Here is a 15,626-nt window from a genome sequence, read left to right on the forward strand (position 1 = left end):
CTTGTCAAGTAAAAACATGATGCATTTAAGGTTATCCTGTTTGGTTTTTATTTAAGAAAGGAATTTGTTCCACTGTGCGAGGACTGAGTCTGTTTCTTTTCTTGGATATAATTTCTCCTGCTTTAGAGAAAATCCTCTCACATGGAACAGATGATGCTGGAGTGCACAGAAACTGCAAAGCAAGTTTATACAGATGGGGGTATATAGTCTTCCTGGTTGCCCAGAAGTGGAGTAGATCCTCTGTCTGGGGAATCAAAGGATCTGCCATGTACCTCTGTACTTCCACTGTGGCATTCCTCACCTGCCTCTCCACCATCACCTGACCATCACCTAAAAAGAATAAATTAAATAGCTGCACATTTTGTAGACTAACATTTTCAGATTTGTTTTAAAATAAAATATTTTGGTTTATTTATTACATCAAATTTGAATATTCAAATGTGTTTCTAAAGATTTAGTGAGATTTTTATTTTGAGAAGCAGATTTTAGTCTTGTTAAAACATTTTATATTTACATATTTTCATTAACAAAATTAAAACTTTAGGACATTAAAACATATTCTTACTATTAAGACATTTTTAGAATATGCTGGAACCCTGTCATTTTGTTATGCACTTCAGGTCAACAAAAGCTATACCTGATTGAGTTGCAAAACTGGCTGCTGGCTCTGACGAGGTAGATGGGGCAGGAGGGACAAGCATCATTTGGTCTTTTTTGTTTTCGATGATGGTTGCACATTCTGCAGTCAGATGTTTCACTGCAGCTTGAGCATTGATCAGACTGCAAAACCCCACAGCCTTGAATCTTGGATCAAGCAGGCTAGCAATGACCATTACACTCATTATTTCCAGGGGATAGAAACAGTCACCTAGCATTCTCGTGAGGTTGATGCACAGCTGGTGGGCTTTGTCATCCAGAACTTGGGATTGTTTTTTAGCAATTGTATACTGCAGCATGCAGACAAGTGGAATGACTTTGGACCCAGATACTCTCTGCTCTCCAGAAAGTTCAGTAGCAGCTATGTAAAAAGGAGAAAGCACCTGCAGGGACTCTTTAACTGAGTGGTACTCCTTGGCAGTGATGGGTGTGAGATCTGTTCTCATTGAGAACAGATGTTCTCTCCTCGTCCACACCTAAACACAAAAACTGTTTTCGAAAATCTCCACCCTGGCAAGAGTTTTTAAAAATCTGTTTTCAGTAACCCAAAATACCATTTACGTGTGGACAAAAGTCCCAAACACAGAAAAATCTGCATTTTCAAAAATAGCTGTGGACGTAGCCTTAAGTTTATTTTTTGACCCAGAAAGAGTATTTTAAAACTAACCCTCAAGTTAAAAAAAAAAAGAAAAAAAAAAGAGCGGGACTGTGCATCTAGTCACGTAAGTTTAACGACTGTAAAAAAAACAAAAACTTGACCTTAACATTTAAAATTAAACTTCTATTAACTTTAACATTTTAACATATGTATTGCTACTTCAAAAATAACTTAAATTTAAAAATGAATTTGTCCTCTGCCGCCGCTTCTACTGCTTCTGTAGCTGCCGCCATTGTTGGAAAGTGAATTGGCTGGGCTGCGCTATAAATTCTGGGATAGACTGGGCCACGAAAGATACACCCGACCCATCCTTCAAATCCAGGGAAATGAAGGACTCATTTGTCGGCTGCATTTGGAGAAGCCCTCGAATTGGGAGCCTGGCTGTGACGTAATCGGCCTTCAAATGCGGCCTAGGAAGTGGGACATAAGGTCTTTATGTATGTATATGTATTGTTGACTCCTAAATTTTTTGGGGCTATGCTATAAGACAGTTCATACAAAATTCCAATAAATGGTTGTTATCTAAAAAGTGCTTTGTAATAATAGCTGATGCATTACTTTTTAAGCACAAACATTCATGTTCTGAGAAACAAAGCAAACTGCATGTGATCTAAAATTCAACTAAGGTCAATTATAAACTGATATAGCCCTACACCTATGTACATATGTGTTCATAACACACAGAAATGTAGTACAAAATGGTGTTACTGGTGTCACACAATGTCCTGAACACAGTTAATATCTCAACCATTAACAGAGAACAAGCTGAATTTTATTACCACCATATAGTCCTCTGGAACGACGCCTGTGTCTTCAATATCGACATTCCCCGTCTGATCCATCAGCATTTTGAGGTTGTTTAGGTGTTTCATAACTTCTGGTCCACTGCATGGACTTTTGAAAAGGACTGTTCCACTTATAATAATGTCATACATTTCTTTTAAATTTGAAGAACATGCTTGAAGTCCAAATATGTGCGCATGCCAAAGATTTAAAGACAATCTTTAAATCTAGACAACAAGATACAGATTACCAATGTCAAGGCAGTAATACTAAACACAAGCCAAGTAGTGTAACAAAGTGTAATCATTAGCAGGAACCACATTAAGTAAAAATAATAAAGACGAAACAAAGTCATAGAAATGAAACAGCAATTCAACCATAAACTAAAAGGCCCAAAATACTAACAAATATTATGCGAGAAATGTATATGAAAACTGAAAGCGCCAAAATAACACTTGTATTCACAGACTGCAACACACATACCTCCTTTTGCACAGATCCTTTGCGTTCTTCATTATGTGGCTTAAACATCGGTGGAGAATGGGTATATCAAAGTTGTCTGTGTCTCTGTCCAGTGATAAGCTGAAAGTATCTCTCCAGGACTTCCAGAGCTACTCTGCAGAATGTTATTGAAATGGACTGTAGAAGCACAAGAGAGCCATCGCATATAATCATCACTGGCCTTTTGTTTGTCCTGGTTTTATACATCCTGTAAGCTCTTTTTGAAAAGCTTGAAGAAAATATGTCACAGACAGTAATGTGGTCACATGTCACATATGTTGCAACTGGTAGTGGTGATGATCCCTTGAATGGATTTCTCATGATGACTTCATAGACATAGTGCGGAGTAGCAGAAACATTATCTTTACGGATGATTCTTCCTGTCGCATCAAAGGAAACAATGTCTTCTATGCACCTCTGGTAAAAGACTGAAAGAGTGTTTATCCCTTTAGGATGCAGGAGCATGTTCTGAAGGACTTCATTTGGAAATCCTTGCTGTCTGTCTATGAATACTTATCCATTTTATTTAAATGGTCTTTTTTTTTTTCTTCTGTGCGACCATGAAATATTTTAAAGGACATCTTTTGATGGTGCCTCATCCCGACACTCTGGTTTCCAGTTTCAAGTCTTTACCTGGATTGTCATCATAAAATCCCAGAACAAGTGCTAGAAGCAAATGACCACAATGACATTTCTGGACTCTCCATGCACCGGTCTTGTTTTCAGTTCTTTTGTGTTGTGGCACACCTCACCTCCTTGGAAAAACACTTCAGGGGTCCCCCCCCCTCCCCCTCCCCCTTTTGCCACCACTTTCATAGTCACTGGACAATCCTGAATATGGCGTACAAGAGAATACAGGTGCCTTAGTCCTTGACTGACTGGTTTTGATGCTCTGCCTCTTAAATGCCAAAATGCAAAAGGGGTGTACTGACTTTATGCCAGTGGCTATAACATTAGTCCACTGCAGACCCTGGAAAAGCCTCCCTTTCTGAGTTTTTTTTTTTCCTCTTAGGTCTTACCATTCTTTCTCATCAATGACAAAAAAACAAAAACATGTTTGCTGTGGCAAAGAGCATTTGAAAAAATCCTCTTCAGCATTACTACTGTCAGTTCTATTGGTCGATGAATTTGTATTTGTATAGTACAAATATAATGTTTAAATTACAATTTTTATGGATTTCTTTGGTGCTGTTCTCACACAAGCAAGGTCATTCTCACCACAGTTAATGCAGTTATCAAAACAGCTAAGGCATATTTCATAAGTTATGCTCACAAAATACAAAGTAAAGTAAAATTATCAAAAGCTTTCAGTCAAACATGGGAAGTCAGTCTCTGACTTTGTCTCAGTGAATGGTGAATAAAAACCCTTTTACCATGGTTTTAAGACTTTTAAACCAAAGGATTTCATACTCTAACTCAAACCTGACTGAATTTGGAAAGAGTACTTCAAAAATGTATGCCTAATATAGAGTAAAAACTGCTATTAAATATCACAGATTGATTTGAAACAACAAAATTGATGCAACAGACAAAAGCAAAACTAGTCCAATAAAAGTAGAACATGTCAATTTATACTTTTTTTTTCTTGTCTTAGAAGAATAGTGTACTTAAAGCTGATAGGTCAACAGTAATCAACTACTCATAAGAAAAGTACAAAAGTTAACATGTAGGCTTTTTGTGTAATTGGTGGTGCCATGACATGCATCTGTGACACAAGAGTATGTATATCTCAGGAAATCATATCGAACAATTTTTAGTTTAGGGATCCATGTTTCCATGATTGTTGACAATTGAGGTTGGTACAATGACTGCAAAAAGAAATTCTAAACGCTTATAAACTAGTTTCTTCAGCACCACACTCCTATGAAGGGTGATATGTATTCATATGGCTGTATATGAAAATATTGTCTTCTGCAGTAGTGAGAGAATGCAAGTAGTGCAATTTCACACCCACAAATATAGAACATAGACACAATTTAGATTTGTTTGATACAAGATTTCAATACTAGGCAGTGCTAAAAGTATTGCTGGTTGATGTAATTTACATTTTTGAGAAAATGTTGAAATCTGTGAAATGTGTAACTCCCAAACAGAAAAAAAGAAATTGCTTTGATGAAACAGAAGTATTGAAATACAACAAAAGAATAATCTTACTTTTTGTCAGGGTATGGCTGTGTGGTAGGCAGGATGTAGAACCCAAACGCAAAACACTCAACGGAGGAATAAACTTAAAGAGGCTGCTTTATAGCAGTTGAATAATTTTCACAAAAATAAACTTGCAAAAACAAAACTCTGTAATACCATCACTGGGAAACCTGGAAACTAGGGACAGAGATCTCAGGGAGCACAGAAGGAGAAACACACAGCATGGTGAGGGGATGACATGACACTGACAGAGAGAAACACAGGGCTAAAATGCACTGAGGGAAATGAAGAAATGAGACACATGAGGGGAGCACAGCTGGGAGCAATCAACATGATGAGGCCAGGGTGAAGCAAAACTAGACACAGTGACAGTCCCTTGTCTTATGTTAAAGTAAAACAGGACGAATAACACAGAGACGTGGACTTCACACTAAACATAGGGAACATGGAGCACAACTGGAGCAGTCGGAGCAACGAGCAAAAACAAAACAAAACAGAGTCCAAAAATACAATTCTGGAGGCCGGCCCTAAGGTTGACTGCTCAGTTGTCCAAAGCCAAGAAGCATGACCAGGAGGGCAACAGCACAGGAGCAGGTGAAACGGTTCAGGGGCAACTCAACAGTTCAGGGGGCTGGCCACGTGAGAAGTGGCTGCGACTCAAGAGGCCGAACTGTGGGGACTGATAAAATGTTCCAAACCAAGCCGCTCTTTATTGATCTTTGCGTTGAGGTCTCCAATAAGCAAGACAATGTCATCGTGAGGGATTTCGCGTAAGGCTTCATGAAGGTGGTCGTAGAAGGTATATTTGGCAGTGTATTCTGCATCTTAAGTCGGAGCATATACTTGGACGATTGTGATCTTTGTGACGTTTGTGTGAAATCGGGCTGTGAGTCATTGATGGGCTTCCAGCCTACGAGATCTGTCCCTGCCTTCTTGGATGTGACAATGCCTACTCCTCTGATGTGTTCCGGTACTGTGTACCGGTTGAATTCATGCAGCAATTGGGCCAGTTTCCCGCATTGGAGTAAAGTTCTTACATTCCATGCCTCAATTCTTGTTAGTGACTTTGTGTTGAAGACAGTCTTGCAGTCACTAAAGTCACTAACGCTGGCCAATCTAATTTTACACTGGTAGCAATATTAGCTATATTATTTACAGTTGTTGCTGGCATTGGTTCCACATTCAGAGTAAAATCAAAAGGTATATGGTCTGACACAGTTAACATGACTATTAAGTATGAGATTTCTAAAGCTGCATGTCCATCAGCTATACAGATACAATGGTCCAGCCATGATGTACTATGCCAGGCTTCACTTATGTATGTGTAGCTATCTGCAGGCAGTAACAATTTGGTAGACAGGATAAGATTATTATCTTCACAGAAATGGATTAAGTGGTTAGCAAACCGAGAACTGATGTCTGAGAGGCATTAAAATCACCCACAACGTATATACTGTAAGTATCATTATCTTGAATAAATGCATTAATAAAAGCCAGACTACTGAGGTATTCCTCCTCATTTTCAAAAGATTCATAGGGAGTAAAAACATTAAGAATAATAAAGCTATTACTCTGTGTATATTGTATACCAATAAACCAGTCTACATCCAGTCTAATAGGCTTTATCACAGGGTCTATTTTTTTTGTCCCAGAGCACAGCAACCCCTTCTGGTATCGTGCTTCTGACTATAGTTGTGCTGGGATCAGTTGTTGATTCCCCCACTCCCAAAATCTTGCATTAAGGCAGTTGAGTTTTCCCAAGTCCTGTTTGGCCTACCATGTCTCCTGCAAACATAAAATGTCAGATTCTGCATTCCACCTGTCTACAACAATCCATCGAGCTTTATCCCCTGCACTCTGTCCCAAACACAGGCCACGACAGTTGTAAGATAATAACCGAAGAGACATCTTCATGTTGATACATTAGCACCAGAAGGTGCAGTTATCTCCCCTGCTGGATCCACTGTGCTTGACACCACCTTACCATGGCCTGCGTGGTTCATAAAAACACCAGACCAGAGCCCCTTCAGGCCAGAGTTCAGGATTGTACATTTTACCAGTGTCATTACATTCAGGACCTGGGTATTGTCTGCTCCAACCATTAAATCTTTCCATTCTTGCCTACACTTCTTGCTTCTGACTTTCCCGATCATTCTTATTCAGATCTGCAGCAACCAACTCTTTCCTCTTTCTGCCCGAGCAACACTAAGGCCTCTTTCAGCTTTAAAAACCAGGCTACAGAGACTTTGAGTTTTGCCCAAGACAAGAAGTGTTTAGTTTGTAGGATTTTGTGATTCCTTCACAATGACATTCACTGTCAGGTCCTTTTTGACCTCTGGGTCATCTGCAGAAATTACACTGCAATCCACATCTAGTTTAGGCCACTCCTCCTCTGACTTGTAGAGAAAGTCTTGCCCATTTATCCACCTCCTACATTTGAGGAAATCCCCAGCTCTCATGCCTCTACGATTCTGATTCCATTTTAGTTTCTGTTTAACAATTCGATTCTTTATCGATTCTCCCATCGATTCTTATTTTTTATAAAGGAGAACATACAGGTCGATAAGATATAAAACAAAGTTATAAGCTAATCTTTGAACAAAATTTAAGACTAGCATGACCTTACAAACCCAACAGTGAGATCTTAAGAGATCCACAGCCTACGGCTCCTCGATGGGGTGCCACAGGTCCCCAGAAAAAAAAATGTAAATGTAAAATAATAATAAAATAAATATTCTTCTGCAGCAATAACAAAGTATAACATAAATTATTCTGTGGCAATTACACAAGGATGCCCAGTAACATTTACACTCTCCTTTTTAAAAGTATATATGAGCTGAGCACTCAAAAATAAAACTACATCAGCCAGCAAAAAATATAATCAACTCAAGTCCAATGACACTGTGCAATTCTGCATCCATCAACTATGGAGAATTACAAACTTTTGCAGAAATATAAGCATATCTGTTTTTTAAGGAAGGATACGTGATCTTTCTGGACTTATGGTCTCTCCAGCTGTGGAAAACCACCTCTCAGACGGGGTGGAGGATGCCTGCACACACAGAAAGCTTTCAGCCAGTGCTGACAGCAGGGGCAGAGTCTCTCTCTTGCTCCACCACCATAGGGTGGCGTTATCCTTGCAGGGGATGGGGGTTAGGCTTCTATACAGCTGGATCTCCTGATCCACTCTCTGGGCCAGGGAAAGAACGGGCTGCCGTTGATGGAATGACTGCAGCCTGTTGTCCTCCTCTTCAAAGAGTTCCTCCAAGGCAGTTTTTTTTTCTGCTTTACTGAAATTAAATGGACATAATAAAAATGTTAAGCAGAAAATGAACAATCCATGACATCTAAATTATCTTCACGATGAACTAAACTTGCATAGTCTTTTTCATCCTCATCTTCATCTTCGAACAACTCTCCCTGTGTGTCTCCTTGCTCCAGGTGCTTGAGTAGAAAGTGACAAATACACAAACGAATCAAACTAACGGTCTCACTCTCACAATGGAAATAGGCTACAAAGTAAGACATTGTCATATTGAAATACCTCATCTGGTCCTGCCTCTGTGTTTGCTGCTTCCCTGATCCTGTCCCAGACTTCATCCTTATTCACTTTGGATTTAAATCAGGAGTCCAAAATGGTGGCCTCCTCCTGGAATCTCTGGATATCAGCATCCTTAAAATTTTAAAAGGGAGGAAAATGTGACATCATGACTATCCTTAAGTATTTATAACTGTCATTTTATTTATGATAAATAAATCATCAATTGTACCTGGTATCGTTTGGAAAGATCTTTCCAAATGTTCTGCTCCTTGTGAAGACAGTCATCTTCTTGCACGGTGTAGTGTTGCAGTACCTTTTGCAGGATGGGCAGAATCTCACCACAGGTCGGACTTTTGTCGCTGCTGGTGTGGAGATGAGGTGCTTCCGCATGAGCACCACAAACTCCTCTGCTTTTCTTAAGTCATCATTGCCCATTTTAGCCAGTCTGCAACATCAACAAAATAAAAATACAACAGATTTGTTGCATAAAACAAACAAAATTAAAACCTGAGTCCATTTTCAACCATATTATCATTATATTTCAATACTACTCACCTTTCCTTTTACATGGACTTTCTTATCCGTGGATCGATGGCTGCAGCCTGGATGGCAGGAAACTGCTCGCAGAATCTCTCCTTCATCAAATACAGAGAGTTCCATATGGTCTTTACATCTAGGAGCAGCATATGCTTGGGCAGCTCTGAGGGGTAACACATCCACAACAACTTTGTCAACTTTGGTTTTTACAGCATAAGGTCCACCTTCCACGCTGTATCACCTTCTATGACTCTAAAGCGTTGGAGGCATCAGTGCCTATCAGTAGCTCCGCATCTGCATCAATGTTGTGAAGTTTAACAGGTGAGGCCACTGATCAATATCCCCTTGCATGGGAATATTCACCGCAGAAACTGGCATGGTCTTTTGAGTCAAAACATCTGGCAACGCCATGAAATCCTTTGCTTCCAAACCAGACAGACAGTGCACTAACAATCCTACTTCAACTCATTGTTCTCAGAAGGATATTGGTCTTTTTACCATTTAGATTCAGTCTTTTTGCCACGGTTTCTGTACAGAATGTACCTGAATGTCCAGGATCCAGAAATGCATATGTTTGCACAATTCTACTGCTCTCTTGGCTCTTAACTTGAACTGCAACAATAGAAAAACTGCATCAACCTCTTGACCGGGCCAAATATACCCACATGTTTGAGTGGTTGCAGTTGAGAAGTTGACATCAGAGTTTGTCATCTGTTGAGTTTGTTCTGAGAATGCACCTGGATCTTTTTGCTCTATATGAAGGACCCCTGGGTGCTTTTGGTGACACACGTCACAATCCAAACAACTCCTACAGTCTTTGCCTGTGTGACCAACTTTAAAAGAACCAAAACACAAGGAAACAACCTTTCCTTGATAAAAGTCAACTTATCCCAATGCATTTTAGCTCGTCTCCATTTTTCCCTCAATTTGTAAGGAAGTTTCATAACAATCATTCTCATGTTTGAGGGCAAATCCAACTCCTTCATATAAACAGTTTGCTGTGTTAGATTTCAAAATCCTTGACAAAAAAGAGAGAATGACTGAAGACCTTTCACATCTTCACTTTTAATAGGTGCCCGACTCATAATCTTCTCCATATCTGCAGAGGCAATTTAATTTTCATTCCCAAAATGTTCTTCAAGAAGATGTTTGGGTCTGGAATAGCCTTCCTCAGGAGGTAAATGCTGACAACTGTGCACCAAGTCTTTAGGCTGCCCCCAGGTGAACTGCTCTAAAAAAAATGCAAACAGTCGCTATAACTTTTAGCTTCCACTCCATTTTCAAAGGCATTTATAAATGATCTGTACTGTAAAGGGTCTCCATCAAACACAGGGATGTTTCTGGCTGGGAGCACAGAAGATAAGTTTTGTTTTACAAGTAAAGTAGTGATGTCATTGTGTTTTTACATAATAATAACAATCTCATTAGTATGGTTCTCAGTAGATTGAGGCTGTTTGCTGCGTCACCTGAGCTGAAGCATCAACTTTTACCATCATCTCATCCACCTGATGTTGTTTTTGACTTTGTTTAGGTATGAAGACCTGTGATTCAGATGCAGCATTTATACCAGAGTAATCTCTTTCTATTGGAACAAATGTATCAGCACAAGGGTTTAACCTAGACCCTTCTTGTACGTGCCCTCTTTCAAAATAAGAGTTCATTCCATCAGAACGTTCACCGGGGGCCGAACCGAGCTTTTATTTTAAGACACAAAACTTTGCATTTGTTGCTGCCAACTCCGTTTCCAACGATAATTTCTCATTTTCTCAGTTTTTCCTCTTGCGCTTCAATAAAAAGTTTTTTTTTCTTTAATGCAGCGAGTCGCTCCATGAGCGCTGCCTTGTCAGCCGCAGCTTTAATGCGCGAAGAAGATGTCGATGAAATTCGGCTTTGCTTTGAAAATATTTTTGAACGCAGCTTTAAGCCTGAGATATTAGAGATACTGTCTTCAGGATTTATTTCATCCAAGGAGGAGATTTTTTTCCCACTGACTTAGAGGCTTGCTTACATTTTGAACTCCGCTTTTCTGGACATGTTTTATATACATATCTAAACCTTTTGGTGTGAACTTGATGCTTCTTTTCTCCAATTGCATCGGAGTGTCATCCTTTTGTTTACGCTTGTTTACGATTTTTTTTTTATCGTTCTTTTGAATTATATCAAACATTCCAAAGATGCACAGCACACTGCCAATCCACAGCATAAAGCACAAACATGTCATCTATTTACCTGCTGATTCCAGTGAACAAACATTTCCACGACAGGCGTGGGCATGTTTCAATTAGCGATCCAATTACGCACCAGTTTAGCACATCAAAACTCAGTTCATCAGTCCTTGTACTGAAATAATGTCTTTAAACTCCAATAGCTTCACCGTTTTCCTTTACGGCCTAAACAATATTATCACTCACCAGTTTTGATCAATGAGTGACGTGTTGATCCAAGCCTCAAGCAGCAACTCCTTCTGGATTACTCCAAAGACGATCTAATAACTTTTGTTCGATGGTGATCCATGAAATCTATATATCCAACATATCCATTAATGAAGGATTATTCCTTCTGGTCCACGGGCAAGAGTTTTTACTTTATGTAGTGGTGATTCCGTTAGTTTGACCAACCAAAGGTCCAACAATTAAAAATCCACAAGGCACTGCTGCACTGAGATAAGATCTTGTACGCAGGCAAAAGAAGTCGACTGTCCAAACTTGAAAGTCGCGTTTTATGGTTTATTTATCCAGTTTGGGAAACCAACAACAAACTTTAACAAATTTCAAAATAATAAAAATCAAGAACAAATAGCTCCAACACTAACATTAAGATTTAAACTGTTTAAACGGCTACTTTCAGCTGCAGAAACTATTAAAAACTTCAGGTATTGTGGACTTTTCAGTGATTACTTTTTGTGTTTTTTAGCCCATTTTCCGGGGTGCTGAAGCAGCTCCAAAATGAATCAAAGCACCCCCATGTTTTCTTACTTTTTTTTTGACAATATTTGCTGTTTGTGTGACACACTACTTGTCAGAGTTTTACCCCTGATACTGCTGGATAAACAGAAACTCACTCAGGAACGAGGTCACACAGAGCTCAAGTTTTCACTTGCGAGAGGGAAGCAGTTGTCTCCAACCCACTTCAACTTGCTTTCCCCCTGCAGGTTGTTTTTATTGGTTACACACATGAATATTCATAAAGCTTGTTGTTGTATTACCTATGAGAAATTACTATAACTGGTTACAAAGTGTGATTGTGCTGTGCAAGCATGGTTATACAATGTGTGTGGTTATATGATGGGAGTGCAGCTCTCCCAGGATATTGTCGGTAGAATCTGTTCTTCTCAAGGCTGTTCCCCTTATCGAGGTCGTGCACGTACTCATGTGTGGGTTACATAGAGCGCAAACAGAAGCATTCTAGCTTTTTAAATGGCAACCTACAACACATACATTAAACCTAACATTATTCCCTCCTGTTTGACATTTTAAAAGCTTGTGTTGTCAACTATCAGTACAGCATCACTCGCAGGTGCATTTTTAATGCTTACTTCATTTGAACACAATCTTTCATGCCCTTCTCTGGGTCTTCCTGGGCTAATGCGTAGTAGATAAAGGTATTAGTCACCATCCTTTGTATCATGCTCTTAATGCAAGGGAGAATACAGGTCACCGCAACAAACATAGAGAGTAAAAAAACAAATACTGGGGTCAAAATCTTCAGTAGCATATGCCACCAGGGTCCAGAAGTCAGCCATGTGAGCCAATCCTGTGTTGAGGCTCCTGGCGTGTGATTGGTCACATACTTCTGGAGTGCTGTTAGATTCTGCAGGGCCTTATAGATGTCGCCGCCTGTGGAATATCCGTCTGGGATAAATGTGCAACACATCTCACCAATCAGCTTATACACCCCACCTTGGGATGCTGTTATCAGGTCCAGCGTCAGTCTGTTTTGCAACACCATCGTACATATCGTCTTCTATTCCTCTGCCAAGGCCATTCCCAGGACCTTGGTAAGACTTGTATGCCTCAGGAGTGCATATCTGTTGATTTCCATGCGATCACTCAGTTTTACCAAGGCACACAATCCTCCCCAACCTTCTGGGAGTGACAGGTATGCTTTGTGTCCAAACAGGACATACCAATCCGCCAGTACTCTCGTTCCTTCCATCACTTCACCTCATTCCACCTGTAATATAAACAATGACACCTCCCCAGAAAACCCTGTATTGCCACATGGCCCTTGCCATGTGTCAGCTTCACACAATTAGACATACACAAGAAAGTTGCACATTCTCTCTTGAAGATTCCCAGGGCTTGTCCCTCGGAGCAGCTGTACTCCAAGTCTGTAACCCTGTCATAAGAAAAACATTAGCCAGTGATTTTTACGTTAAAGTTGTTCACCTTCCAGCTCCGCTTGGAGCCTGTATCCTAGAAAACAAATCTGTAAGCTAAATCAAATTTCACAATTGCAAACAACTGTAGATCATAAGAGTAATAAAGTATTCAGCACTACAAAGACAAGTGTCATATGCAGTTTCTTTTTTTTCTCCTTGTTCTTTCAAGTCATTCAACCCACTACTATTGCTATAATGTGCTCCAAATCATGGATCATCCCATGCATTTATTCCAAATTACTGTAATCAGTGACTTTCCTTAAATAATGTCACTTACTCATGTCATCACTATGAGCTCAATAGCAGTCAGATAATGAACCCAACATTAAAAATGTCCTTTAAGCTGGCTGTTAGACTAGTGGGAACAAACATCGGAAACAACATCTCCGAAAACATCAAAGCACTTTTGCATATAGGGTTCATTTCACCTGATCGACCAGATGGTTGAAGTTTACAACACAAAATTGTTGCCTAGAAAAAAATATCAGAAGTGTATTTGCTGACACAAAAACAGTAGTATTTTAAAAGATTACTTACAGTCTGGGTTCCATTAAGTCCAAATGGGCTGGGGGTATTGAGAAATGACCCACTATCGGCAAACAACAAATCTAACTTCATCATTAATAAATGAGATATTAAATTAACTGTGTAATGATTTATTTATCCTTTTGGCACTCGTGGCCCTCCATATACACCGTTCCAAGCTCCAAGACTGAATCCTGCCTGAGAATATGCCGATACACACTCCATACCAGTTGGCGGCAATGACAGACTCTTTCGTTGTTTGCCAGCCGTTTACAAACAAGAAGAAGAAGAAGGAGCAGAAGCCAGTTTAGACGTAGAAGAAGACAGCTGTAAGCCCGCGCAACACAAGTCGCTGTGGCTGTACAAGTGGGTTTCTTATTAGAAAATGTTCGTGTGTCTGACAATCGGTATGTGAGTCTTTATATTATTACAGCGAGACAGGATATTAACGTAATTTTTAGCGGGAAAAACTTGTTATACAATTTTTAGTATGCAGGGTGTTTACGCTAGTAGATAACATATAAAGTGGTATTTTTGTTTGAAATGTATAGTACCGAACAGTACTGATCAATGTGACTGATGTGTACTAATCCAAACACATATCAACATGTCAAACTGCATCTTAGTAGGCTGACTGGTAAAGTCTGTTATTGGATTGAAATGTATTGGATGTTTTTATAAGGCCTATCAGAGTTAAGCTACTATGTAATGTAAGCTCGTAAGTGTTCACAAGAATTACGAATAAGTGCCTTTAGTAACTCTCGGGCAGACTTTAGGAGTGTCTGTAGTTAAAATCTCTGTCTTTGCCTGATGAGCACCGGGAAGACATGGGAACATTATTTGTTGCTTTGTCGCGCAGTTTTAGGCAATTAGAACAAAGTTGAGAACTTCTAATAGTTCAGTATTGCCCTTGAATTGTATTGATTTCCTCTCACACACACTTAATCACGGCTTCTTTAACTGTGCAATAGCTGTGTTGCAATTATGTGTTTAACCTAATCATGTTTTCTAATGTTACGGGTTTTTAATATTAATATTAATATTGAGAGTGGGCCACTCTGCAGCCAATAGACCTGTCCACGTTTGTATTCCATGTCTTTTGTGTGCAGCTAGCCAGCAGCTTAACATCTTTGTTTGATTGCTGAGCACACAGAAAGATTTTTAACTGTGAATGCACATGGATATGGAATTTTCCATATCCAAGTCCAGCACACAACGTGTGTGTAAAAGTCTTTATAAACCTCAGTCTCATTGTTTATGTTCTTGCAGGGTTTCAAATTGTTGCATCATGTTGATAAGCCCGGAACAGGAGGCACTGATTGATCGGGTGTTTGAAACCTATCTGACAGATCATCATCACAATGACATTCTCCAACTTATTGAAGAGACTGAAGATGATGAAGACACTCATCGCCCTCTAGTGGTTAATGCCATGACATTGTTTGAGGCTAATATGGAGGTAATTTTAACACAGGTTTCTGTGTTTGGAATATAGGTAAAGTAAGCCCCTTGAGATTTGGATGTCTATTTAAAAAAGACATGTGTCATGGTTAAACTCAGAATAGTATTATTACAATCCCAGTTCCTAAAATGATGGGCTTTGGGGTATAAAGTTTAAATAACACAGATGGCAATGACTTCTGATTCTCGAACCCACATTTATTCACAATAGCACCTCAAAAACATATCAAATGTTTAAACCTACCAAATGTAACATTTTAAGTTGGGAACTGTAGAAGAAAAGGCTGGAAAAGTAAGTGATACTAAAGTGAAGAAATCATAAAACATTTTGCAACTAATTCGATTCATTGGCAACAGGTCAGTAAGATGATTAGGTTTAAAAAGAGCTTAGAGAGCTAATGTTTCTCAGAAATAAACATGGGCAGGGTTTCACCATT

At 39.4% G+C, this 15,626-nt stretch overlaps 1 protein-coding gene and 1 long non-coding RNA gene across 6 annotated transcripts in view; one reads left to right on the plus strand and one right to left on the minus strand.

The window, feature by feature from the left end:
* Positions 1–1,330: 1,330 nt before the first annotated feature.
* Positions 1,331–13,154, minus strand: LOC109194875 (uncharacterized). 2 transcript variants are annotated; one of them, XR_003214314.1, is made up of 6 exons: positions 11,234–13,154; positions 8,841–8,985; positions 8,515–8,730; positions 8,289–8,417; positions 7,730–8,188; positions 1,331–6,768 (listed from the first exon to the last, which is right to left on the minus strand). It is a non-coding gene; the product is annotated as an uncharacterized LOC109194875 (long non-coding RNA). The 2 variants fall into 2 exon arrangements; XR_003214313.1 differs by having other exon boundaries at positions 1,331–8,188.
* An 816-nt stretch (positions 13,155–13,970) lies between these two features.
* Positions 13,971–15,626, plus strand: part of mcm9 (minichromosome maintenance 9 homologous recombination repair factor) — a 33,702-nt gene continuing 32,046 nt past the window's right edge. For 2 of the 4 annotated variants that reach the window (XM_003456052.5, XM_019346162.2), the window contains exons 1-2: positions 14,004–14,135; positions 14,998–15,187. In XM_003456052.5, coding sequence (XP_003456100.2) covers positions 15,017–15,187 — 171 coding nt within the window. In that variant the 5' untranslated portion in view covers positions 14,004–14,135; positions 14,998–15,016. Of the gene's footprint in view, positions 14,136–14,997; positions 15,188–15,626 lie in introns of those variants that run through there. The other 2 variants (XM_019346159.2, XM_019346161.2) reach the window with 2 other exon arrangements.

The sequence above is a fragment of the Oreochromis niloticus genome, linkage group LG15 (assembly GCF_001858045.2).
Source record: "Oreochromis niloticus isolate F11D_XX linkage group LG15, O_niloticus_UMD_NMBU, whole genome shotgun sequence".
NCBI lineage: Eukaryota > Metazoa > Chordata > Actinopteri > Cichliformes > Cichlidae > Oreochromis > Oreochromis niloticus.